The sequence below is a fragment of the Melozone crissalis genome, unplaced genomic scaffold (genome assembly GCF_028551555.1).
Source record: "Melozone crissalis strain CALT ecotype California unplaced genomic scaffold, PUWL_Pcris_2 ptg000004l_1, whole genome shotgun sequence".
NCBI classification, from domain to species: Eukaryota; Metazoa; Chordata; class Aves; order Passeriformes; family Passerellidae; genus Melozone; species Melozone crissalis.
Genome location: NW_026535782.1, coordinates 14,385,754 through 14,413,262, shown reverse-complemented (window position 1 = coordinate 14,413,262; position 27,509 = coordinate 14,385,754). Strand labels below are relative to the sequence as shown.

Sequence of the window (27,509 nt, the reverse complement as noted above, 5' to 3'; positions counted from 1 at the left end):
ATGTTGTACCAAACACGAGAGAGACTAGCAGACTGATGTTACACACTAACTTCCCTAAAGATCCACACTGTAAGGGATCTCAGACTCCTTCCTCCAGCTGCTGGACAGCCTGGGAACAGATCTAGGACTAAAGCAGAGGGTCCAACTGCCAATAAAAACCAGTAGAAGTAGACCTTGCACCTGCTGTAATTACAACACAGACAGAACATGTAGGATTGAGAGTGAATAAGAAACACCACAGGAAGAGGAAGCATTTTCAAGTCCTTAAAACCAAAATGTTCCACAAAATCCTGTTAGCAACATTTTTTTGAGGAAAACCATCTAAGAACAAGTCTACATGATATACAAATATTTTATATATAAAGCTGTGCATGTGAAAACATAACACTCCTGGGAAGAGATCAACTGGACAAAACGTTTCATGTCAGATGGTGACCATGTGCAGATAAATGGTGAAACTACTGACTAAAGTTCTAGAATTTTAAGTCATATTCTATATTGTTTATGAATGACACAAAATTAAGGAGAGCTTATCAAGACACAGACAACCTTACTTTGAAGTTAAATTAGTCAGAGAATAAAATACCTATTCAGAAGTTCCAGAAAAAAAATAAGTAGACAGAACAATGTAATGACACTATTTTCTTTATTTTCATGAATTTCCTCGTCCCAGATTTAAAAGGGGTGATTTCTCTGAACATTCTTTTATGACTTGACTTGACACAAAGTGTAAAATTGCAATAATGTTTCTTGCCACAAAACACAAAAAATGAAAAGAAATATATGAATGCATAGCACTCTCCAAAGTTTCCATAGTTTCACTTCTCTTGTCAAGTGAAACCCTTTATTCTACTCTATTTCCTCCAAGCATAACCAAAGCAAGAAGCCTATCAGAGAGAAAATCTACACTGCCAAATGATGGCAAGGACCTAAAAGTAGCTTTCAGAGAGGGCAAGGCTACTACAGAACTAGAAAATGATTTTTTTGTACTGGTGTATTATCATGAAGTAAATAATTATGAAGAAGACTTCTATGCTGGAACCCTTCCTTGTCCACAGCATAAGGACACTTTACTTTCGGCATAATACGTTTTAAAAATGAAGGCAATGAAAGAAACCCCTTTATGGAACAAATGAGAAAAATAGACAGCAGAAAATTGTCAGGACCACCTGGCGACCTGAATTACCTGCAGGTATGTGAAAGTTCTCATCAAGAACTTCTGGGGAATGGGAGATAAGAATCAGAATGGGAGGATAAATATCAGAAAAAATCTCCAGGCTGTCAAGGGAAATACAGGCCAGTAAGTATTACATGCATCTCAGAAAGTCAGAAGGAACTATAACATAAGGATATTTAAGTATAAAAGTAAGGAAATTTGGGTAAATATTACCTATTGTCAAGAGTGTATGGCTTTGAAGCCGTAAGACAGAGAAATCTTACCTTCTGACCCTGGAGTTCTCTAAAAGGATTGGAAACAGGTGGATGAGTGTGACCTGATTAATCTGAAATACCTGGATTTCCAAAGCTCTTTTGACAGTCCCTAATCAAAGGCTTTAAAGGCAATTAAACAGTGTCTGAGTAAAAGTTCCTACATTTACACTTAAAATTAGAGAGGTGAGTACCTGCTGTGAAGGTATGTTATCAGTAAAGTTCTGCAGAGATTTGAGCAATTTTATAGTATTTATAAATTACCTGGCTAACAGCTGAGAACTGAGGTGATAGAAAATGTAATTTAATGATAGTTATGTAGCATAGTGTGGAATTCCAGAAAGACCCCATGAAATCAGGCAGCAATACAACAGAAAACAATGACAAACATAGATAAATGTAAGGAAAACACAGTTGTTGTTCAGAATGAAGATCCTGGTTTTATGATGGATAATTCCATTTAATTGTTCCTGCTCAGTACCAGTCAAAGGAGCAAATCAACACTGGGAAACACCAGAAAAGGATAAGCAACTAGCAGACAACTTCTGTCCAATGCAATCATTGTATTGTTCACTTCAATTCTTGATTCTTAAATAGGAAAGAGACAGAACAGGATTTTTCTTTTTTCTCCTTCACCTCTCCAATAGCAGCAGAGCATGAAATGAGATGTGTAGGAGTCAAGTTCAAAGCAATAGTTCTTCAAGCAAAAGGAGGCTGAGTTGTGGAACTTGCTGCCTGAGGTGTTGAGGGTGAAAAGGGCTCAGGGGTGCAATGGACAAGTATCTGAAATAAAGACTCACTCCAGGTTACCAAACAGGGAATACTCTGAGCTGCAGAGAGCTGGGAGTCAGAAAGAGGAAATATTGCACATGCTTGCTCTTCTTTTACTCCAAGCAGGTCAATGCTGGAGGCAAATGACTGACTGGTTTGAAGAACCCTGACTCAGTATGACTGTTCTTCTATGAAACACACCTGTGCTGAAGCTTTTACAATAAAGACAAAAACTCCCAATCTGTTCATCTTCAGTTATATACTGATTTTTGTAGTCTTACTTTCACATTTACTTCTCATATCTGAACTTCCACTTCATCAGACATCTTTCTGAATAAGAAAAGTTATAACAAGGGAATATGTTTGAATTTTGAATTTTTCAATTCAGTCTGTAACTCAGCAGGTGGAAAGAAGTCACTTCACACTTCATGTGATACCCACCAGCATTCATTTCAGACAAGAGGGGCTAAATAGAAGTCACAGCATGAAAAGTAGACAAGAGTGAACATGATGGGGAAGAAAACAATAGCTCCTACCTGGACTGTTTAGACTGAAATGTCATCATTCAGGAATGTCCTATTGTTCCCTGTTCTGCCCATTTCACTTTCACCAGCAATAAATTTATGCATAAGTCCAGAGAAAAAAGTTTACTTGTGAAATAACTCTATTGATGAGGACTATATAGAATATTTCATATGAATGATCATGGAATATTTAAAAGAAAATCATGGTGATGAGAAGCCAAAGGAGATGGTACAGTAAATCCACATAGCACCACAAGTACAGGCAATGAAAGATGATTTTATTTACAGAAGAAAATAAAATAGCTGACTCAAAACCAAGGATGTATATTTGTTTAAACACAGCACAGCTATTTTTTTAGTGAAATATTTTCCTTGTTGGCTATTTAGGAAGAGAATGTCTTAAGACTATCATCTACAAAAGCAGAAATACCTTTTCTACATAAGCAGTTTGCTAGCCCAGTTGTAATGGACTAACAAACAGGAAAGGAAAAGAACAAGTAAGCTTTTAATTTCTCAGTCTAGGACTCAGCACATTGTGTTTGACCCTGAGTAAACATTTCTGTTCCTAAACCAACAACACTGGCATAAGACACACAAAGTACAAGTATGCTTGATAAATCTAGCAGAAGTTGTTGTCTACCTCTTCATCTCAGGAAAGAATAAAAAGGAGCTGGGGACTGTTCTCTAGTCCTGAGATCAGGAGACAAGGTCTGCTGCATGCAGCCTACTCTGCAGCTCAGGTCTCTTCTGTCCTCCAAACGTCCCTGGAGCTCTGTAACAACAAAACTTCTGCATGTTTATTCCAGGTGTCTGGAAATAAACCCACGGTACTGTGTTAAAATCTGCAAGATTACACCCTGCAGCATGAAAAATGTTTCATGTCCTACGGTGCAGAAAACCAGCAGAGGGGACACCTGAAGGTTCAAAAACATGTTGGAAGAATTTTGAAAACATATGAAGGGTGGAAAGAGCCAAAGGTGATTCAGATTTAGATTCTCCTCACCAGAAACAAAGGTGAGAGAAACTTGTATCTGATTGTTTGACTGATGTCACTAGATTGCCTGTTATTTTAAAATTCATACATAAAAGAAATGGACAATGTGAACTACAGATACAGCTGCATTTCTACATGCCCCTCTGCCACCTGACTTCAAGATCAATTTTGATGATCTTTCTCAGGCTTGGGGAGGGTCTAAGTTCCCTCTGTGAAGCAAAGGTAACATATAAATTAAATACATCATGGCCAGAGTACAAAGCCCTTTGTTCTGTGGTCTTTCTGATTCCCAGACTGACTTACAAAACAAAAATGTGTAATGCCAGGGACCAGCCTAGAACTTTGGCCTGTCATGCATTGTCTGTGAAATTCTCTTTTACCTTTTACTATTTCTCAGTGCTGCAGTAAATGAATGAGTGGGTATATTATGTGCCCGTATATCTGTGTCTGTCATTCTGAGTGAGTGTGTCTGCCTCTGTCCTTGACTTACTTTTTTTCTTTCTTCATGTTTCTTTTTTCTTCCTTTTTACAATGTCTCAGTTCTAGTCAGACCCTCTCTGTTCAACACTTCTTTTATTCCTAAAACACTCATAATGCTATTCAGTGAATATCTGTACTGTAGGAACAGACAGAATACAGAGTGCTTACCACTGTGTAAATGATGTGCTCTCTGAGATATTTTCATGCACTGCGTGCATGGTTGTCCTTCACTCAAATTATGAAATAAAAAGAAATGTATCTACCTTTCTTTTGAATTCTTGAAATAAGTTTGAGCAATTATCACATATGTTTGTCTGCTTAGGTTGAACCCAATAATAAAAAGGCGAGAAACAACAAAGACTTGGATTCAATAGGAAATACAAATGTGTCAGGTTCTTGAGGAACCGATGAAGAAGCAGGCTTTTACAGAGAATAGGTTACCAAATAAAAGCCAGAAATCTCCTAACTTACTGGTATGAATGTTAAGATTCTTGACAGCGTTTCAAGCACATTCAAAATCATTTCAATTTTGGATATTATTATCATGTATTATATATTGTTAGTCTACCCCAATGAAATCATTCAGGTCACAGATCCCCAGCTCCAGATGAGGCTTTGTCTGAGCCAGTGAAGGAAACAATATCCTTCCTAAAGATTAGCTTTTCTCTGGCTTGAGGACAAGTGAAACAGCCTCTGTGCCTGGCTGGTAGCAAAGCAACATAAGCATACATCTTGGACAGAAAATGTCTCTTCCAATCCTAATCAAGATTCAGTTTGGGGACATCCTGAGAGTAATTTCCTTTTGGGATTGTGATGTTTCCCCTAGTGGCAGGATTGGATCAGTTGGGAAGATCTATTGGGTTTCTCCTTGCTATTTCTGGACTTCTTAAACATATTCCATACAGCAGTCTACACCTCTAGTGCACAAAATAGACGTAAATGCATGTTCTCCTATAATTTGATAGATTGCCTGCCCCACTTCCCACTCAAAGACAGGGAGCAAGTTTATTGAGTTGCCACTGTGATGGCCAGACACCAGAGCACATGCTCTGACATGAGGCTGAGGGAGCTGGGCTTGCTCAGCCTGGAGAAAGGGAGGTGATGGGGTGGACTGAGCCCTCTGGGGTGCACACCAGGCATAGAAATAGCTACACTGAAATTTGACAGGTTCAAACAGGGTAAAGTCCTGGCTGCAAAAAGCCCTGAGCAACCTGTTCTGACCGCATAACTGACCCTGCCTCGTGCAGGAGGTTTGCCTAGAGATCTCCTGTGGTCCCTCCTGACCTGAGCTAGTGATCTGCAAGGGGTGCTCTCCAGCAGCAGAGCTTGTCCTCACAGTCTGGAATAAGAGATAGATGAAGCACTGCTTCTTTTAAAGAATGTGCAAAAATAGATAAGCAACAACTTATTTTTTTCTAAGTCTTTCACTTGCAAGTGGAATGAAGATATCATCCCAAGACAACCACTGCGGCCAAAAGCTCCTGAAGTAGTCTACCTGTCTAGTGGAAAGGATTCCAGAAGTGTCCTAGTGCTTCCTGGCTGGGGCTTACAGCTAATTCCCAATGTAAGTTATTTCTCTCTGTAACAGCACAGAGAGAAGAACACGGTATCATATGATTAGTTGCTAAGCTACAGACTGCAGAAAGAGTCAAAATTTCCCTTAAACTGCATAATTATTCAAAATGTTTACTGGAAACACCATTTAGTACCACAATATAAATGCAGAATGAAGAAGATTATCCTTTTAACAGTTTTTTATCTTGAAAACATATTACATTAAGACAGTACATGCTAAAAGATTTCTTTTAACAGTAATTTGTATGGAACCTCCAGTACTCCCTGAAGAAACTTTCATGAACTGATTTCTCTTGCAGTTCCCTGCCTGGTGAATGCAAGAGCCTATAAATACTTTTATTCAGACTACGCATTTAAATACTATGGATTAGGAAAGATATCATTAAATTACCTGTTACCATGAACATGAGAAGCACAAAATGCAAAGCTGTAGTGGAGCAAGGTTGGGTCAATGACAGAGCCATTTTCTGAGTATTCAATGAGCTCATCGAGGTAGCAGAGATGGCGGTGGCAGCCCCGCACCCCATAGCGAGCGCAGTACTCGTCCAGCACGAACACCTGACCCGGGCTAAACCAGCCCTGAAAGGCAAAAACACACACACAACAGTCTGAGATTTATTTTACCACTCTCAGCTTTAAATCAGACAAAAAATAGAAACATAGATTTTTATATATGCCCATTACATAAACTTTTTATATTAGAATGATTTCCATCTGACTAATACTGATGGCACTGAAACTAGACCCTACAATAGCCCTATTACTGAAAGGATTAAATGTCAGGAAACTATTTGCAGTTATACATACCACTACCATGAAATTCACAAAAAACATGCTTATACATCCAAAGATTAAGTCATATATCAAAATCTAAAATAAGCTAACATTTAAAATAATTTATTTTGTTTTAGCAATCAATTATAAGATGAAAAATAAAATTTGGGAAATGCTGAAGGACATTAACACAGACATTAAAGCACGGTTTCTGGATGGTCATTTCTCTGTGGCTGCAACTTTAAAATTCTTACCACAATTCTACCCTTTACCCATGTAACATGCATGCACTTCTAACAACTTTAAAACAACTTTTACTAGTAAAGAGATGCAAAGCTAGGTAGCTTGTTAAAAGCCACCTGAGTAAGATTTGACCTTAAATAATTATTAGATATTCTCAAGCTTACTGAGAGATTTCTTGGTCAGAGTCTTGATGAGAACAGCTTAACCCTGACACAGACATGAGCAAAACACAGACTCCTTCACACGATAAAAACCGTTCTTGAGTGAGTCCAGAGTGTAAAAATATAATTGAGTCTTGATGCAGAAATATGATAAGAAGTAGCAGAGTGAGCTTCCAAAAAGCAGCATGGAGAAAAACATAAACCTTGGAAAACTAAAAATACTGCACAGCTGTTCTACGTAAGCATTTTTCTTTGTTCATGTTTTGATTACGGTGATATTTCCCTCTCATCATCTCTCATCATTCCATCTCATCAAATGGTTGTGAGAGATTGAGGAATACCTGAACTCAAATATACAAATAACTTGGATAAGCAAAATATTTTGCAAAATAAAGAACTTATAACATCAATATAGCAGCTGAAGACCAATATTTCCCTAATGCTTGTGAATACTTTCACAAGATCTGATGGTTAATATTTGTTCAAAATATCAGCAGAAATACTATTGAACAAAACTTAAAAATATATTCACATCAGTTTTAAAAAATCTGTGTTTTTTTACTTCACAAAAATACTTGTTTGAGACAAGAATTCCAGCTTTCTATTTTCCTCAAACTCTTCAATTTAACATACTATCTGCAAACAAGAACACCTCAATGGTATTTTATATTTAATAATTTTTGCTCCTAATTAATTTCTTTGAAATCAGTGTTCCCACTGCCTTTAAGGAGCTTCATCTATGTCTAGAGAACACTTAGCTTTAGAACCCAGAACAGTACTCAACATGTTAATCTGATCATGTTGCAATGCCTCATATAGCTTATACAGTGTTTCATACAAAATATGGTATTCTACTGCAAGAAGAAAGAAAGCGGATTTTAACTGTATTTTTACAATAATATGTATGCCAGCCCTATGTATGCCTAGATATAATTAACAGTGGTTATTGTGATTGATATTCTCCCAATATGTTGTCATTGTCACTGATCTCTCCCTATGTTTTTATGGAAAACATAACAAAATGTTGCATATCATTGCCTAGCAGTACAAAAGCAAACTATTAAAATTTCTGCTCATTCTCATAAGATATAATTGTGACAAGAATACAAAATTGTAAAGAACTCATTAATTTAACTTCAATCCCTCTTAAAATATCTGTTGGAGTGGTTCAATCCCACATCAGGCACAAGTCTCTCAAACACATAATATGTCCTACAAAGTACTGGTATTAGACAGCTACATATTTTTTCATTTTATAATTGAAAAAAAAACCCAAACTCAAAATCCCCCATCCCCTCAATACTCTCCCTATTCCAAGAAGAATGTAGAATTGGAGAAATTTAGGTTACATAATAATTAACAGATTATTTTTTAAATAACAGAACTTTGCATAATATTAATTCCTATGGTTTAAAATTTTTTTTACAAGTCATACGTGTGGTTACACATATGTGGTATTTGTTGAAATAAGGGATGAATTGTTTCTAAAAGATTATGGGAAATGAGCTGTTAGAGAAAAGAAAAATCACACTTACATGTCCATCTATTCTATTGTTACCTTGACATTCCCAATTTTTTTAAAATAAAAAAATGTAGTTAAATATGCAATTAAAAAAAAATCACCCATTCCACTTATTTAAAGCTGAATTTAAAAAAAGAACGATAAGAAATACATCTGCTTTATGGTTGCTATAGCACTGTGCATTTCACCTAACCTCTTCTAAAAGTTCCTGATTTCAAGGTTATATTAAGTGTCTTACTATATTATTATTATAAAAAAGAGTTTGACCCCAATGCACTGGTAGAAAGCTAACCATTTTCTCTTTGAGTGCCAATTACTTTGTACAGATGTACCTTCAGGCCTCTTTGATACAGTGTGCAACCCACAGACAGAAAATGAATCCTTTAACTTTTCTGTACATATGTATCTGGCAGTATTTTAAAAAGGAGGCAACTGTCATCAAATAATAATTTTCCCCCTTTTTAGCAACTGCAACAATTCTAAAAATTCCAATTATTATCTTTGTGTTACATGACTAGTCAGAACAATGGAAAAATAAGCAAAAATCCCCATTATATTTTTTTTTTGTTGCTGTTGGGACATTAAAGTGAAAAAAAAAATTATGTGCTATGAGGCATTTTAGATTCTTAGTGAGAGATCACTATTTCAGGTGTAATATCAGGTGAAAAATAAAGCCTCAGGAAGTTAAAAGGTCTGCCCCATACAAACCTGTTTAACAAGTGCGTATAATCTGATGAACTTCCATGAGATTGCTGCTGGTTTTCTTCCCTAATGAAAACAAAACCTGAAGCAGCCCCATCCTCAACTAGTTTGCAAAGCACAGAACAGAAAATGATTGTACAAAAAGGAAACTGCAGCAAGCATCTTGCCTTTAATGATGGTAATGATGGTATTTGAATGTGGAAAACATTCATTCTGATACAGAGATCACACTGTATTTGCTTTTGTCTAATGATTAGACTCCTCTTTGTTACTTGCAGTTCAGGTAATGCACATATGCCCATGTATCTATATTGCTTATGGGTCTGCCTCCCTTCTTTGGTGTTTTGCCTTCACACCAGAGTGGAGTGAAGAATTATAAGACAGGTGAAAAATCTCTGAGCTGAGGCAACTACATCTGGACCTTGAAATGCCTGTACAGGTGTCAGTAAATTCTACCACAGGAGCTCTTGCTATTGTCAAAACTTTCTGTTATTCAGACCTCCCCAGAGGACATGACACATTTCAGCTGATGAAACTGAAGACAGTTCGTGTCTCTTTGCCTTCTATTGAGTGGCACAGCAGCCGCTTGCAAGTATGTAATTTTCAAATTTAAAACCAATCGATTGGACCCTTTATTCCACCTACAACTGCAGTTGTTGAATGAACGAAGAAGAAAGGACTACTTTGTAACAACTATTTCTCACTTCTTTATATCCATCTTTCAGTCAGTACTCACCAAACAAGAATAGGAGTCATTCAATCTGTGATCCAAGGTCTGTCTCTGAAGCAGTCTAAAGAGGGAAGCATGGTCAAATTTGCAGGGATTAGCAGAAATAAACTCATCCATGCCATGTTTCTGGCCACGGTCCGTATCTGTTATACAAAGGAAAAATGTGCAGAACAATACATGTGAGTGTGTGCTCAGACCTACAAAAACCAGTGTATGCATGGCATATAAGTCTCAATATCTAAGCTTTCTTGAAAGTATCTCAAAGAAATAACTCATATATAGAGGAATGCTTGCAGGTGAATTATTACAGAATCTTGATCTTTTAATCTGAAAATATCATTACTGAATTATTTTTCTATCAATCAATCATACCAATTTATGGAGTGTAACAGTGGAAAAAAATTGCTACCCACTGACAGATAAACCAAAATTTAGAAAGGCTGCCAGAAAACACAACATAGTACATAAAAAAAGTATTAAAGCATTGTTTTCTAGTGGGCTCTGAAAATGCTTCAATGTAAAAACAATGTTATGAGTAGAAAGGAAAAAATTTCTGTAATTTCCTGGTTTAGTATGGCTCTTCTTCTAATTTTAGCAAAATAACCACAAAATATTAAAAAAAAAGGAAAAGAAATAGAAAAAACTGAAAAGAACCCCAAACAGGTTTATGCATTTATTTCTTCAGAAAAGAAAGAGCATCTTTACTGCAGTTCAAAGTACCACTTAATAGAAATATTCATCATGGCTTGAAGCCTACTTCTCAAATGGCAAACTGGAGCAGAAATGAACACACTGGCTTGAGCTAGGTCATTTCCAGCCTTCTTTTTGTACTCAGCTTTTAATGAGACGAACCTTAATGTAGTAATGGCAAAGAGCTCCTTCAACCTTCCAGCAAAGTGTACTGAAAAAGGGAGCAGCATTTTTGTGTAAATACATTGAGAAAGCATACCATCCCAAATGGCACTTCAATCAAAGGCCCAAATTTATTGTTCTTCACAGATTGCATTTTTCAACGCCTTTAAACCCCGCGGGTTTATCAAAAGAGAAGCTCTAGTGATTGCTTTCATTAATGTTATGTTTTGTCAAAGTCTTCAATGTGAATTATCTATCTAGTATGGACAGAAAAAGCCTTACAGTGCCCAAAAGGACTAGTTACATATTAGCACATTAGCTGTCTTGGATTCTATAGACTGTACCGGGGTGAACAGTCCTATCAACTTAAAAATTGACTTCCCCTTTCAATAGGGTCTTAGCTCTTTGTTCCTTTAAATTCAAACCTAGGTCTTTTTATATTCGTTACCAGAAAAGTATAGATCTAAGTGTACCCTAAATGCAATTTTGAAAACCTGCATAGTAGAAATCTAAAATTTCTAAAGAAAGGAGACAAAAGTTTATTGATTAAACCCAATTATAGAGTCAGGTTCATAATAAAACTCAATATTGATCTGTGGGCATGATGCTAACATAATCAGTCACATTTAGAAATTTAGCCCCAGATCATATTGATCCATGTCAAGTCCAACTTTCAGCTGTATTTGTGGATGGGAGAATTATTTAATTCAAGCTGAAGGATCTGCAACATCAAATCCTAGAAAGATGCAGAAACTAATTCATATCACTTGGCTTTGCATTGTCAAAGCAAGAGTCACATCCATGTGACAGATTTCACCAAGGTGGATGTAGCAAATAAACAGTATGACAATATGTCGATGGTGTAAGGTATGAGACCATCACCCCAGACAAGCAGCAGCATGTATTTTAAATGCCTGAAATGTCTGTAGCATATGTGATTACACAGATTAGCAATATTTCAATGAGCATTAGACCTGCCTATCATTAATGACAAATCTAGCTCATATTTTTGACATAGGTACAACAAATGCCCTCTCTTAATTAGTGCAATCTAACTGCATTTAAACACATTAATTCAAAGATAAACAACTGACATCAACACAACTACACTACCAAAAATACTGAACAACATATGAAGTTATCTGTAGCTTTCAAAATGTTCAAACCCAGATAAAACTCTTTTCAAGTCCATTATATTTATTGTGACTTATTTCAGCATTTCTTATAAATTTTCCTTCTTATATCAGGTTTATCATATACTATAAACATTTCTCATAGTAAGACATATGACAAAAAAGAAGTTGCAATAATATTTCTTTTTGCCATCACTCAGAAAATTATACAGAGCTGAATCATTCTTAAAATAACCTTTTGTTTTTTTCTCTGGTTAACCACATCAATATATTAAAAAAAAAATCCCCCTTTTTAAGAGAGAAGGTGTAAGTACTGACAAGTAATTTAAGTATTTTGAAATCAGGAGATTGGATGTTGCAAATGAAACAGATCCAGCACACTGATACAGTATCCAGATGATCATAATGAGTAATGTGACCTATTGAACACAATACAGCTTGTGAAAGCAGAATTTGCTATTACATAATTTGGGCAAAATAAGCAAAAGTATTGATTTAAAAGTATAAATATTTGCTAGGTTTAATTCTAAAAGAAAGATCCATGACTGATCATCTTTTTGAGTGGATCAAGTAGTACAAATAACATTGTCAAACAGTCACAGAAGATCTGTTATCAAATATATTTAAGCAACAGAAAAACAACTAAAAACTTACCTTTGCCAGCTGTAGGCAAGCAGGAAATAACAGAAAAATAGATCTAGAGTAATACATTACATTTTTGTTTATTGCTATGATGTACAAACAAGATAACTGGCAAACATTTTGAAACAAAAAGGAATTAAAACAAATTTAAGAATTTGAGCAAGAATCATGAGCAATTCATAAATGGTATATGACTGTGACTAAAAAATTACTCAAGACTCTACTTTAAAAATTGTTAGTAATTACTTTTTTAAAATTCTTACATAAATGAGCTTTAGATGTCCTGTTCAAACAGCAAGCAAATGCAAAAGGCATATAAGGAGCTATATTGTCACAAAGAAAAAAATACAAATTCATTTTTTACTACAGTTTCTCAATCTTGGAAAATATTGGGAAGATATCTGGGGAGAGCATTGAAGCAGTAATATTTTTCTTGCTTTTTCACAATTAGTTTTTCTTCCTTCTTAATCAAATTTGTTGCCATGCTTCCACGTTGCCTTTAACTCAAAATCATTGGCTGCTATTTCTATGTTGCACTGCCTGTTTCAGGTTGTATATTTCATTCTTTGGAAACTATCCTTTTTAGGACAAATAAATATATTTTCAAGCAAAGATAAAAACTAACAAAAGCTATTACAGAAGTTTTAGCACATCCTTTGGGTGCTCTTTTAGACAAAGATATTCATTAGGGCAGAAGAGCATTCTAAGTATGCCTTGTGCCATCTTTGCAAGAAACTTTAAATTTTAGTCCAGCTGCAAAGGCTTTAAAATCATCACATCCTCAGTGACTCAGATCATGCAGAGTTGAGTGAATTAAGACTACCAAGATTTTCATGTTTATGGCACACTCTCAAGCGGTTCTAGCATCCCTGCACAGCATCTCTGCCTCGTTCCAGCCTAGAAGCAAATACACATTTCTTGCATCATCTGCTCTGTGCTAGGGTGAGCTACAGGTACTGGCCTTGCTGAGTGGTGACCTACTCCTTTTTGTGCCTCTCAGTGACATCCCTCCTTGATTTTAAGCGTCAAAAAAGCAATTTGAACCAGCTCAGGCAAGCAGGAAAGAAGAGAAGGTAGAGGCAAGCAATCTAGTATTGTAGGGATTAAAAAGATTTAAAGACTAAGACTGGTAGGGTAAGAACTATGACTCTGTTCCAGAAGGAGCTGGAACTGGTTGGAAAAGACAGTGGTAAGACATGCATTACATTCCTTCAAGTGCCACTCCAGACAGATGGTGACAGCTTGCACGGGGAACATTTTGACTCCTGATCATTGACCAGGACTCCAAAGTACTACACAGGCCAAAGAGACAATCTGTGACCCCAGTACTTTATAATTTAGGTATCAGGCCATGAAATAACTTTTGCAGAGAAAGTGGCAGAGAATGAGAAAGCAGCTGGCCCGTATGGTCTGACTGCTGGGCTGGGGATACCACACGGACTGATTGCCAGCATTTTGTTGAAGGGCAGATTTGAAGAGGATTGTGGATAGTTTTACATGCTCCTGACTAGTACAGAAGAGAGCACACAGGTGACTTACTGGCTGCCTAAGGTGGTGGAGGCTGGTGTAAACATTTTCTTTCTAAAAGGGAGACAGGGATGGCTGGAGGCAAGCAGGAAATGGACATAAGGGGAATGGGGAAACATGCAGGGAAGATGGAGTTACTAAAAGGGTATGGTGGACATAAAGCTGCAAAACCTGCCGAGAAAACTATGTCAAATAAAAAAATACCTTTGACTTGTTTGTTTCTGAAAATGTAATGAATTGCAATAGATTACCTCTTCCAATTCTTTACCCCTCTGAACTCATGAGGGTGTAGGTTCAGAATGATGTTTGGCTTTGTATTTCGTCATTAAGACCTGACAATCCCCTCATGTGCTGCTTTTAACTCCTGGGTTATGAACAAGTTATTAGCAGTGCTAAGCACTCCAGCAGCCTTTTCAACTGTATGAATGTATCTCCTAATACATCGCTCATTAAAAAGGGATCACTTCCTGAACCTTTATGTGATTCAAATTAACCTGTTTTTCATTGGTGCTTTCCCTGAAACATTAATGTCCTTGGGAAACTTCTGGCAATTCTACAGTCATGCATCCTTAAAGATTCTATTCTTTCATTCAACATGCTTATGCAGAACAGTGGATCTGAAGGTCAGTCTCCTTTTCTTGATCATTGCTGATATTAGCCTATCTTCACTTTTGTTTTGGAGTCACCAAATAACACAACACTGCAATACCACGTTACTTAGAGATGAAAAAATTGACTAGTATACATTTTAGAAGTTGGACAAGTACAACAGTAGTTTGATTCTGTTAAATACCACTTTCAGATATTTTTCTAGTGACCAAGAAAATTTCAGGATGGGAGAAGATTTTTTTCTAAGCACAATATAGAAAAATATTGAAACATTTCTCCTCAAGTTGATTTTTTTTTACATCTTGCAGTTTAAAGATATTTAATTTTCTCCAAGTTATTGAAAATTCTTTTGGAACATTTTGTCAGGGTGAATTGATTTTTCATCTTGGAGGATAAAGAAAATGGGGACAGACTTCTGAGGTTTGAATGCCATTAACTGACATTTGTTTTGCAAAACCCAAGCTGGTTTTCTGCTTTCTGTACATGGAGATGCCATTGCATGATATACTGCAGAAACTAAAACAATGTGATCTCCTATTGGCTGGAAATGCTTAAATTGTGCATCAATAGGAAACTAAAGATCATAAAAATAGTAACTGAGAAATCATCTGTTCAAAACTGTATTTCCTGATACTAAAAATGTGCCATAGAAGCAAAGAAAAAAAATTGAAATTAATTTCATTTAATACATATGCCAGCTCTCAAGTACGTGCTGTTATATCCTGATTAAAATAAAAGACACTTAGCTTCATGTAAACATTTTTCTAGGGGAAAAGAAAATGAACTTCTTGTGAAACTGAATCTATTTAAATGTGACAAAAGGTCAGCTATAGAGTCTCTTCTTAGGAGTAAAACTATGCCTCAAGAAATTCAGCACAGCATATATTTAAAGGAAGAAGGACTCTTAGAAAATTATTTAAGGCTATATCTAAAAACTCCAGTTCCTGAAGTTTTTTAAAAACTGATTAATTTGATTATGCCCATTTCTACCTCAAGTATAAGGGATGAAATAAAAAATTTCCTCATGTAGAGAGTACTGGGATATTACAGAAATCAGTCAAACAATGATTATAAATACCACATTAAATTAATTTCCACAAGTTACTCTACTGTAAAAAAATTTAAGAATTATTATAAGTTATTAATTATTTTGTGAATTATTACAAAATATCAACATTGAAGTGTATTATATCCAAAAGAAAATAATAATTTAAACATGGAATTTTGCTTTATATACAGTTCAGTCATACTAGTTTGTGTAAGTAGATACATAAGCAAGACAGAAAAATACATCATATTTGAGCTTGGCTTAAAACATCTTTAAAATAATCCTTACTTTTTTCTGTGGTTTCTACCTAAGAGCTGTAGCACCTCTAAGATAATGTCTAAAATAACATCAAGATGCGACAATATTGCTGTTTAATTCTTTAACACTATCAGTAATTTTATCTCTGAAAACACAGTTTCAGTATATACAAATTTGTGATTGCTTTCTGTACTTTTTTCACTGCCCCAAGGTCAGAGTTTTCTAGTTGCTTTCACTTCCAGGTAAACACTGTGTCCAAAAGCAGGAGCAGGTCCTTGGCTACTGCTGTCAGTGGTCACTTCTCTTGTGCTTTCGAATTGATGCCCATGAAGCAGGGACATTAGGAGGCACACAGTGATCCCACCACTGAGCACAAATCCACTGAGCAGAAGCATTTCTTGCCTGTTGCCTCACCTTTGCTTTTGCAATGTTGCTTCCATCCTACTCCTCCTTAATGGCCCCATAATGAAAGATTACTTCACAATGTGTTTCAGATTAATGCCCCTCGAAATTGCTTCAGATGAAAAACAGATTTCAGTGCTTTAGTGAGATTAAACTTTTTTCAATGATCTTGACATTGAAAAGCTCAATGACATTGAGAGCTCCTCAGGATTTTACATAAATATTACTAAGTTTAACAAGCACATTTTACTGTTTTCTAAAAGCAAACTGATATAAGAGTAGAGGAAGAACAGAAGTTCATGAAACTGAGTGACAGAAGACTGGGGAAAGAGAATGGGTTTGGATCAACCTGCTACAGACTTCAGACACTAAACCAAGTTTAGTCTAAAACATATGTCTCCCTTCTATCACTATCCATGTATGGTTATGTGATAATAAAGAAGGATTATTGTATAATAATCATATGATGTTCCAGAAATTTGATGGCTACTACAAAAGGTCATTGAATTGCATTCAGCCTCTGTAACAACATAAAACAATGAGCTTCCTTTGTGCAGATATCTACATGACAGTATACTTTCAAAGACATAATCTGAAGATTTAAAATATCTATCTCAATTTCTCTGAAACCATTCTTTCCTCAAAGAAAGGTGATGAAAATTTAAACATGAATAATTTAAAGAAATTTTTATATTTAATTTAATATTACAGTATGTGCCAAAAAATCCAGGAGCCCATCTATTGCCTTTCAACTCACAATGTACTGCAATGCCTACATAGCAATTTTTTGGTAACTAATATGTACAATGCATGATAAAGCTGATCTAAATCTACAAAAATTGTGAGAATAGATTGACACTTTTCTATTCAACACTACACTGGCTGGCTAATGAAAAATATAATGCAAACCAAACACCGTCTCCATGGTAATATATGGGTCAATTGTAAGGAATATGAAGCTAATTGCTGTATTTTCATGGATTATAATAAAAATAATGACCTGCAAGTCAGGATTTCCCTTGTTGTTAATAATAATCTGAGTCAAAGAGCTTCTGGCTAACAATGAACTGCTAGACACATTTGCCTAGTGAATAAGTTCTGCTTAATTAAACTTCATTGAGGGAACTGCTACATATTTTACCAGCAAAAAACCAAAACCAAAGCCACAAAAGAAAAGAAAAGCCAACTTACAAAGTGGAGATACATCTGTGTTGGCATTGCCTCCCTTAAGATTCATCTTCTGAGCTTGACTTGCAGGAACAGGCTTGTAGGATTGACCTGTGGCTCTGTACATGGCTTGAACCCAGAGTATTCTGTCCTGCTCATCATCACTGGCAAATATCACAGTATCGCCCTCTTTAACAGCATTGAAAAACATCCGACCACCCTGGAGACCTGAAGGAGTAAATAAAAAGGTAATCTTGATAAATACAAGTTACTTCTCAATCACCATCAATGTTTATTACATTACTGGCTTTACTCAGAGTATGTGTGTGTGTGGAGGGGTGTGCTAAAACATTTTATAGGTATTTATAGACCTAGAAATAAGATAAATCTAGAGCTATAAAGATCAAATGGTAATACATAGAAGTAACATAAGTAAAATAAATACAGAAATCACATGAGAAAATATTTACATGACTCCATTTTAAATTCAGCTCCAAGTTATTTCTTAATAATCTTCTCTCTGCCATATGCTATTTTGCTTTTTTTTAAAATATTCTCCTTCCTGGTAATATTTTATTAGCTGGAAATCCCTGTCAACTTTATCTCTTATTGAACAGAGACAACTCAACTCCATATCCTTTATCAGTGCTGCTCTTCCTTAGTCCTTTTTCTCATTCCAGTGTTTTTCTTTCTGAGAGCACGTAAGGAGAACAGGACACAACAGTCAACGTGGCTGTGCTGGGGATTTCTTTATGACAGAATTGTTTCAGTTTTCCAAATGCCTTCTGAGTTTTTTTTGCCTTCTCAATTATCCTGAACGTTGACACAACATTTTCAAAGATAAATCTTTAATGTCTCAGAAGTCTCCTAATTCCATAACCCTCCGCTGCATAGACAGAATTGTTTTTCTCCGCATGGGATTTCCCTCTTCCATTTTAATATTAAGTTGTGGAGATTTTTCTGTTATGTCAAAATTGATTTTTGATTACTATGAATAACTTGTCTTTTACAGGCATTGTCATAATTTGTCTTTTTTCTAAATTATTTATGAATATACTTCACAGTATACTGCCACAGGTCACCAACATCAAAAAGAGAAAAGGGAAGACTAACTAGAATTCACAATATTCTTCTCGTATTTTATGTGATCTTACAATGTTTCAGGAAACTTTAGTGTAAAGTTTATTTTTCATTAGTCTTACAACAAACTTATTTCTAAAAGCATGATTTTTCACATCAGAATGTCCTAGTGGAGTAATTGCCAAAGAATCTTGAGATTTTTTTTTCTGTCAAAGAAACTTGGGAATTTTTGTTGCTAGATCAAAAGGAGCAAATTGAAACAGTTTTTTTACACAAATATATTGTGCTAGTTCAAAATAATGTAAAGTACCTGTGTGAGGAGCTGTGTAATCCACAGTGTATCCTTCCAGTTGCATCAGTTCTTGAGGCTCAGACTTCTTTTCTCTGTAACTGCACATTGCAAATGTGTACTGGCTAACCTGAATAAGAAAGGACTTCTTAATTAATGAATTGCATTTCAGAACTGTACAAGAAATGTACCATGGTTTAAATTAGCTTTCATTTGCACTGAATAAATAAATCCACTTTTTTTTTTCCCCTTTCCCAGAAGCATTTACAGTGTAAAATTTTTCCTCCTTTATTTCCCCTTTCTGCCAAAATGAAGGAAAAAAAGCTCTAAAATAAATAACCCACGAACACACATCTCTGCACTTTCCTGAAATAAATTTTGGGCAGGTGCTTTATGAAAAAGTGAGGGGAAGCCATATAGATTCTGGTAATGAAAACACTTAGTATTGCGGTACTGACCAAATTACTCAGTATACTGTAAGAGGAAAAATAACTATATTCCAAGAAACTGAGAAAACAAGAACTTTTATGTATAAAAGTACTGTTTGCAGAACAAGTGGCACAATTACCATGAAACTGCTATAATCTGGCCAATTCTAGCGAATGATGGCAAGTATCAGAACCTTCAGTTTGATTTTACAGTCTAATTTCTGTGTCTTTTGCATCTCTGTTCTCACCCAGCCCTGTGCTGCTTGGCTCACTAGACAAGGTACCGTGTAGGCCAAGCTGCTTGCAGTTGGCATGGACAACACCAGTCACCTGTCATCAAGTACAATTATCAAAAAACTTATGAAGCAATAAGAAGAGAATCTGTGACCAGGTGTTTTTTGACTCTGTAGACAGGATAGAAAATTATAAGGATAGATGAGGAAAAGCTGACTGGAAAGATAAAGAATGATAAAGAAAGACATGTAATATCTGTGAGGAGAAAAGCAATCACTGGAAGAAAACCGAGGTGTTCCCAGTTTTACATGTAGAGCTGGGAGGATTATAGAAGATGACCAGAAGAAAGAGCACATCAATCTGTGAACACCTGAAACTAAAGGGAACTGAATGCATATGCACCTCTGAAACTCTCATCTCCAAGGACTTCAGGATACCTGGCCAACAGACTTGTTTTAAGCTATCTGTAAAATTGTGCTATGATTTCCAGACAGGAAAGGAGCTCATCTGATATATAGTGGATCGTTTTTATTTTGACTGCTGATTGCTCAGCTAACTTATATAAATTTATTGTTTTAGCTACAACTTTAGGAATGATCCTTTTTCAAGTAAAAACTGGACAGCTGATTTCAGCTTAATTAATATATTTGCTGGTGCTGTACCTTTACTCTTTCTAAAAGATTGATGCTTTTTGAAAATAAGAATGGAATGTGTGATTATTATCTGGGTAATGCTCTAAAAATATTCATTATTTTATGTATTGGGCCTTTTTGAAACAGGACTATGCTATCTATGTGTGTGCAGTGCATGGTGACTGAACATCCCTGGCACAGCCTGTCCAAGCAAAAGGAACAGGTGTAACAACTCTCTGTAAAATGGTCATTGGGTCTCCAATGCCAAATTGGTATCTCCAGACACATAGCAGGAGTCTAAAGGGGAGAGAAGCTAAACATAGCTCTTCTAGTTTTAATTATTTCTTTAGTTAAGCAAAGACAGTTTTACAAGGATAGGAATTTGAGACACTGTCAGGCAACTGAGTGTCAGCTTTCCACATCAGATTTGGTACATTTGCTTAAATGGGCACACCAAGACCACCTTAAATATACATAAACACAAAGGAAAATCTAGTCTACACCAAAATTCAGATTTTCAGGCCTGTTCAGAAAATCCTTTTCAGGATTTTTTCAGAAAGGGACTACTACAAGCAGTCAGTCCATCCTTCAGCATGACAGGCATAGCAGAATTGCACCTCACTATTTGTGCATTGAGCCCACAGTTTTGCTTTCATTCATAGAAAATTTTAGAAAATTACCATACTTTGGTTAAAATATTTTAAGATTTCCCTGGGCTGACAGAGCAGGGCCTTGCAGATAGGGTCCAGCTGCAAGCAAGACAACCAGCCCCAGCCCCAGCCCTGGGCACAGGCCAAGGATGGACTGGGATGTGGGAACAGGAGGCCAGCCCTGCTGCGGCATTTCTGGGGCTGGGATGATGGCCCCAGGAGGCTGAAATGGGAGTCTGGGCTGTGGGCAGAGACAGCCAGGGCAGGTGGTCTCCTTTGGGAGGGGACCCTGACATGGGGCTCATGCCCTTTGCTCTAGGCCTGGCAGCAGCATCACCTCTGTCCCTGCTTGGTACTTCCCTGCTTATTGTCCCACAACCATATTTGCCCTCATGGACAAGCATGGAGGAAGATGTTGCCTAGTCACACAAATCTAAATCCTTTGCAACTAAGATTATGTTTAATGAGAGCTTCCTCCTTTTCTTTTCTTTGTAAACTGAATCTATAATTTTAATTTTTGATACTTGGCACTGTAGTAAAAACATTTTTCAATTTATTCCATTTGGTTGAATGAAATAAGCTGGCAAGATCCACGTTCATCTCTCACATTTTCATGTCAACAATTCCACACAACCACACTGTATAGGCAATCTGAGCCATCAAAAGGGAAGCTAGTAAAAACTAATCATGGAAACGGATAGGATGCCCATATTTTTCAGATTTCTTCAGCCACTGAAAGTTTTTGAAGAAAAACTTGTGTAAGATCTGAGCTATGTATCTTTATTTATTTTTAACCTTACCGCTTTAACAAGACAGACATTATAACGCTGCTGATTTTATTTTATTGAACATATTGCAAATGTGTTCTCTTATTTTAAAGGAACAAGCAGTCACAATCGGTGACTTCATCTTTTGGTTGAAAATGAGACAATTTGAAATTTCTTCACGAAAGAAACAGATAGAGAAAATTCAAGAAAATTTTATTGGGGGAAAAAAGGCTCAACAAAACAAAGAAATACAGAACTTGCCTCATTTATTTACAGAGAGACTTGAAGTCTCTTAAGCCCTTTTCCTTATGGTCATAAGTGGCTGCTCTCAGTTACTACAAAAAGAATCACCAGCACAGTCTGAAATAACACTTTTAAATATAGATCTATGACTGGATTTAAGAGTACTATTAGTAGTAAATGGAGCTGTAATCAGCTTTGCCTAAGAATTGAGCAAATTAGCATAAATACTTCATAGAATAATGAGTACTCACAAGTCAGGACCATGTACAACACATTCTCAGACAAAAACAGAATCAGTTTGTCCTCTTGAATGGTAATCTTGACAGAATAAAAGGCAATCCTCTTCCTACAACTGCATTTACTTGAATTTTGTCCAGATTTTCCAGATGTTTAAACACCTATCAGCTGTTCTGTTTTGTAAAAAGGGGGAAAGCCAACAACCTATGCATTTATGACAGACAGATAGGTATGGAAGTGTGATTGTGACTTCTGAGGAATGTCACCAAGGGATGCCCCCACGGGGCACACAGCCTCTGTTTAGTGTGCTGGGAGGAGGTGTCACTGCACACCTGGCAGCTGGCTCTGTGGGGTCTGCTACAGGCCAGCACTGGGCTGCCCACTCCAGGGCTCAGCAGCAAGAATTACCCTGCGTGGTTTGTGCGTCTGGAAAAAAATTATCCATGAAACAAATGACTGACTTTTCAAACATTTGAGCAGGTTAATTAAAATTAGAAATTAAAAGGATAGAAGTGGATCTGCATTCCAATTACTGGAGGAAGATATCAGGCAGTAAATTAAGCAAAACACATCAGGTCTGATGTGGCTTTTTAGCAACCATGTTACATCCCTGTCTTTTTCTGGTTTAAATTAATAACCTTTTAGAGACGAGACTGGATACTAAAGGATAAAAATAAAAAAAAAAATGAAGAGGTTAGATACTGTAACCTTTCTGTAATGTTGATTTGTTCTTTCAGAAACCACTAACAACTTGTAAAAGGTGCAGCAATAATGAAGGTGCACATTACTCACATCACACTCGGAAAAAGTCAACATTATTCATCTAATGTCACAACTGAGTTAATTTTTCAAAGTGTGTTAAACCATACTAGTAGCCTCTGTTCTAGCACTGAATTTCATGTCCTTGATGTTTTACTACTGTAAGCTAAAAGTTAATATATAGAGGAAGACTTGTCAATATGTCAATAATATATCAATACAACAGACTGGTCCATTACTGAATGCTATTTCACATGTATTGACTTCAGCTTATTGCCAGTGAATGTATCACAGCAGGACTATATCAATGAGCCAGAGCTGTCAGGACAGTAAATATTGATTTAACATTGTATTTTTTATATAGCTTTATTGAATTGATAGCTGTTTTAAAATGAAATAGATGACTAAATCCCATCACAGTAGGAAAATTCCTGTAATATTCTCCTCCAGTATTTCAATTTCAGCATAGAGAGGAGAAAATAGTTAAAATTAACTTGACTGGAATAAACCAGTCTCCCAGATGATGGTTCCATATTACACACACATGAAGACTGTGTGTCTGTTAGATGTACAATTTAAAAATCAGACGACACCTGTGGTTTAGAGGAAAAGAACAAATTCATTCTTTCTGTGAAAGGAGTGACAAGTAGGAAAAGTGTTGAAGAAAAGCACGAAGGACAAGGGAGCGTGCAGTATTATTGTTTTTCTTTGCAACTTGAAATTATTTTCTCTTCACAGGCACGCCTTGACAGCTATCCTATATAGAGATCTTCCCAACAAATATTAAGAGTCACAAAATGTCCTCATCACTTCACACAGGACCTTGGTAAAATCAGAAACCAAATTAATTCTGTAGACTTTACAGAATTTCCTTCAAATATTCTTGGCTTTTAACATTAATAAAGAACTTGCTCAGTTGGTAATTTTTTTACAACCTTATGATTTTAATCACTTAGGAGTATGAGGAGACCAGGTGAGTGTGACTGATGGAGAAATCAGACTTTCTGTAAAGCAGTTTTAGAAGTTTTTTTTCTTAAAAAGCCTCATTAACAGACTTCAATCTTTGTATGATACTTATGGAGACTCAGATTTTAAGAGTTTTCTGTCAATAAAACAAAGGAAACAGAACAGTAACCTCTGAACTTACTGTGAAGAACATCAAATGTAATCTGAAGACGAACATCAACAGAAAACAATGACTTTTTTCCAAAGACTCCCTAAAATCATTAATTTCTCTGTTTTGACCACTCAAAATCTACTTTTCTATTTATCTCAGGTCAATATTACCATTCACTAGCATGTGAAAATACTAACAGTTCAGGTTTGGACAAAAAGTTATAAAATATGAGCACCATTTTTGTGGCCAAGAACAACTACTGCAACAAATTTTATGCAACAATTATATAACTTCACCCAATTTAATGTTACAAGAAAGGAAAAAAATAGCATTATTTTAAAAAATCAGAAAAAGTTCTTAATATAGGTATTGTTGCTTTAATTTCAAAGGCAGGAAATATTTGCTGAGATAGAATAAATTAAACAGTAAGTACAATCCATTTTGTAATACGTGAATTTATTTCAAATTGAGTGCTGTCAAAGCTGTCATCAGACTATTAAAAAGTCACAAAAATTTCATCCAGAAATTTATAGGTTTCAGTTGAAACATTGCTCAGCGTATGGATCCATTTATATATGTGTGTAAAACTTAGTAACATTTCTGTTTACTAGGTATACAAATTAAAAAAAATAAAAAGTTGGATGTCTCTGTCCTGCAAGAAGTTGGAGTAGTACTGCATGTGCTGCCTGAAGATACTGATTTACAAACTATTCCAGAAATCATACATATTTTATAGTCCAAGAATTATTTTATTGAAATTCCATGGCTGGCTACTAACCTGAACAAGGACAAAATAGCGCTTTTTCCACCGCTTCCAAACCTTCTGTCCTAGGGCATACAAGTACCTGCAAAGGAAATAATAAAGGGAGTGGTTTTCCATTAATAAGGAGCATGATATTAGAAGAAGCAAACAAAAATCTGTGTATTAATTTACTCTGTCTACTGAGCTGCTTCTTCAGTGTTGTCATATGTAAAAAGTTGATCTTTTTTTTTCTATGTACTCAAACCATAAAAATGCAAAGAGACATTCCTTTTCACCCAAAACAAGACAAAAATCAGAAACAAATGATCTCATGTTTGCAAAGATTAACGGCTTATCATATTTTATTTCACCAATTTTATCTGAAAAACAGAAAAAGTAGCTTAAAGTATATACACAGAAATACTTGATGTTATCAAAGCTGATGTTCCTGACAGTTTTTATTCCATTTGGCTTCCACAGATTTGCTAGTGTTTATTTAGTCTGTGAGAACTCAGTCCCAGAGATAGTGTGATAAAATGCTCACATACACAATGTCACCAGACACACAATATTAATTTTTTTTTCAGAGTAAAGTAGAATCTAATTTCCCAAACAGAAGCACTTCACTATAAAGGCTCTTAGATTACAAAAACTCCTTGTCACTTTAGCAATTTCCAGGCTTTGAATCAGAGGACATAATCAGGAGTATCAACCAGTGAGAAGAGAAAACCACAGATGCTGATACTATTGGGTGGTAGAGAGAGCACATTCATTACCCAAGAACTTGGAGTGAATTTTCTGGCATTATAGTGACACTTTTTCTGTCACTGTGGTCATGTTGCACTGTTGATAACAAAGACAGCAAGAAGAAAAGGATGAGCTGTGAGACTGTAAGCAAGAGCCCATGAGTGGTAACGATTTGCTGCTTAAAATCTGACAGGAGAGCAAAATATGACATAGGAGATGCCCCTTCAGGCTGGCCAGCTTCTGTCAAGGACAGCTGGTACAGCCAGGGTGGTCACAGGCAGAGTTAAAGGTTGTTCAGACCAATGAATCTTGGCTTCACAGGGCACTCTCCAGAGGATGCCAGTACACACATTATGAAGTAGCTAAAATAACTAGGATGGGAGATGGTTGGTCAGATGAACAGGGGCCTCTCTGGTAAGAGAATATGGTCTGCTGTCCTCCACTCACTTCTGTGGCTTTGCTGCCTGGTGGTTTGCACCTCAGTCAAAAAACAGAGCAATGAACCGACATCCTATGTGAAATGAGTAAGCAAGATAAAGGCAAAAACTTTTTTATACCATCCTGGGTGTACTCTCAAGAACGCCTTCTCCCACATTAGGCATCACAAAGGACAAATTTATGTCTAAAATAAATGTTCAGCGTACTGCTTACAATTATTGTTTTCAGATTATGTAGAGGCTCCATTACTATTATGAAAACAGAACAGAAGTTCTTTGACTTCTGCTACACCTGTATTGAAGGTCTACCTTACTTGGTTACTCTGCTTTTTATTTGTATGAAAAGGGAAAAAAATTGGCCTTGTGTACACAATTACCAGTTGATGTGGCCTTTGAATAGTCCAGATCTTGCCACAGTCTTTTTTACTTCTTAATTCTGTGACTATTATAAATTCAATGAAAATAAAGGAGTAAGGGTTATGTCAGAAAGGGTACCAAAAAAGTACCTACTAGGGGTTATTTTTAAATTTATACTTTTTGCAATGAAGGAAACATCTATCTCACAGACTTATGGTCACACATTCTCCCACAAAATACAAACTGTTTTCTTTTTCATATATGTTTCAGAGCATTACCTTTCCCTAAAGCACACAACATTGCTATTGCCATGCTAATGCCTTTACTAGTGTCAGAGCGTGGAGGGGAAATAAATTATGAATTTCACATAACCTTGAAGCTTAATGACCTGAGGGAGAAAAGTAAAAAAGTCCTTGGGTGGCCCTTGGTCTCTCTCAGTCCTAAGACTGCTCTGTTCTTCATGGTGATTCATCCACTGCATCCCCCTGCATTCCTGGAGGATCATGAAAGTTTTTTTGATATATGTGAGAAGGCAACTGCCCCATTTTGAAACTGTACTTTGAAAACTCAGATGAAAATACACAGTCCTCCAAAGCTACAGTACAAAGATATCCTGACCATGTTCCCACCCTTCTGGCATGTCTTAAATAACTGTAAAGAAATCATAGATTAACAAAGACTTCTTGCCTCTTGCACATCAGAAAATGAGTAACCCAATCTTAGAAACTCTATGCTAATTCTTTCTCATTATTAACTGATCCTGCTCCAGAAATGTGCTTTTAAAACAAGAGGTCTTAAAAGAACATTTTAAATCAGAGAAAAGGTGATGTTTTTATATAACTTGGCTGCCTTTTAAATTGCTCTTCATGTAAGACATACCACCTACAGTTCTGCAGTATAGGAGAAATAATATAAAATACAACAAATTCAAAAGTATAAAATAATAAAGCACACAAAAAGAAATTAAATAGCAATGTGCATTTTTATTGCTCCTATAAATCACTTCTACCTAAGGTGCTAAATAAGAGCTTCCTTGGGAAACAAAAGAGCGGAACATTAACTACCTAACTTTAAAATTCACAGATCTTACATAAGACCAGGTAACAAAGAATATAATATTCATGACACAAAGCTGGGATTTGGCATAGAAATGCAAAGACTTATGCTGTCTGGTTTTACAAATCACTATAAACACACAGGTATGTTATTAATCCCTCTTCCAGTGCCATCTCTAATGGTACCAGATTT

At 36.0% G+C, this 27,509-nt stretch overlaps 1 protein-coding gene across 1 annotated transcript in view; it reads right to left on the bottom strand.

Annotated features, from left to right (window-relative positions):
- Positions 1-27,509, bottom strand: part of CADPS2 (calcium dependent secretion activator 2) — a 284,927-nt gene that overhangs the window by 84,056 nt on the left and 173,362 nt on the right. The window contains exons 9-13 of the mRNA XM_054272587.1: positions 24,757-24,823; positions 18,933-19,041; positions 17,567-17,770; positions 9,911-10,047; positions 6,164-6,351 (exon numbers count right to left, since the gene is read on the bottom strand). Of these exons, the coding sequence (XP_054128562.1) occupies positions 6,164-6,351; positions 9,911-10,047; positions 17,567-17,770; positions 18,933-19,041; positions 24,757-24,823 (705 nt within the window). The remainder of the gene's footprint in view (positions 1-6,163; positions 6,352-9,910; positions 10,048-17,566; positions 17,771-18,932; positions 19,042-24,756; positions 24,824-27,509) is intronic.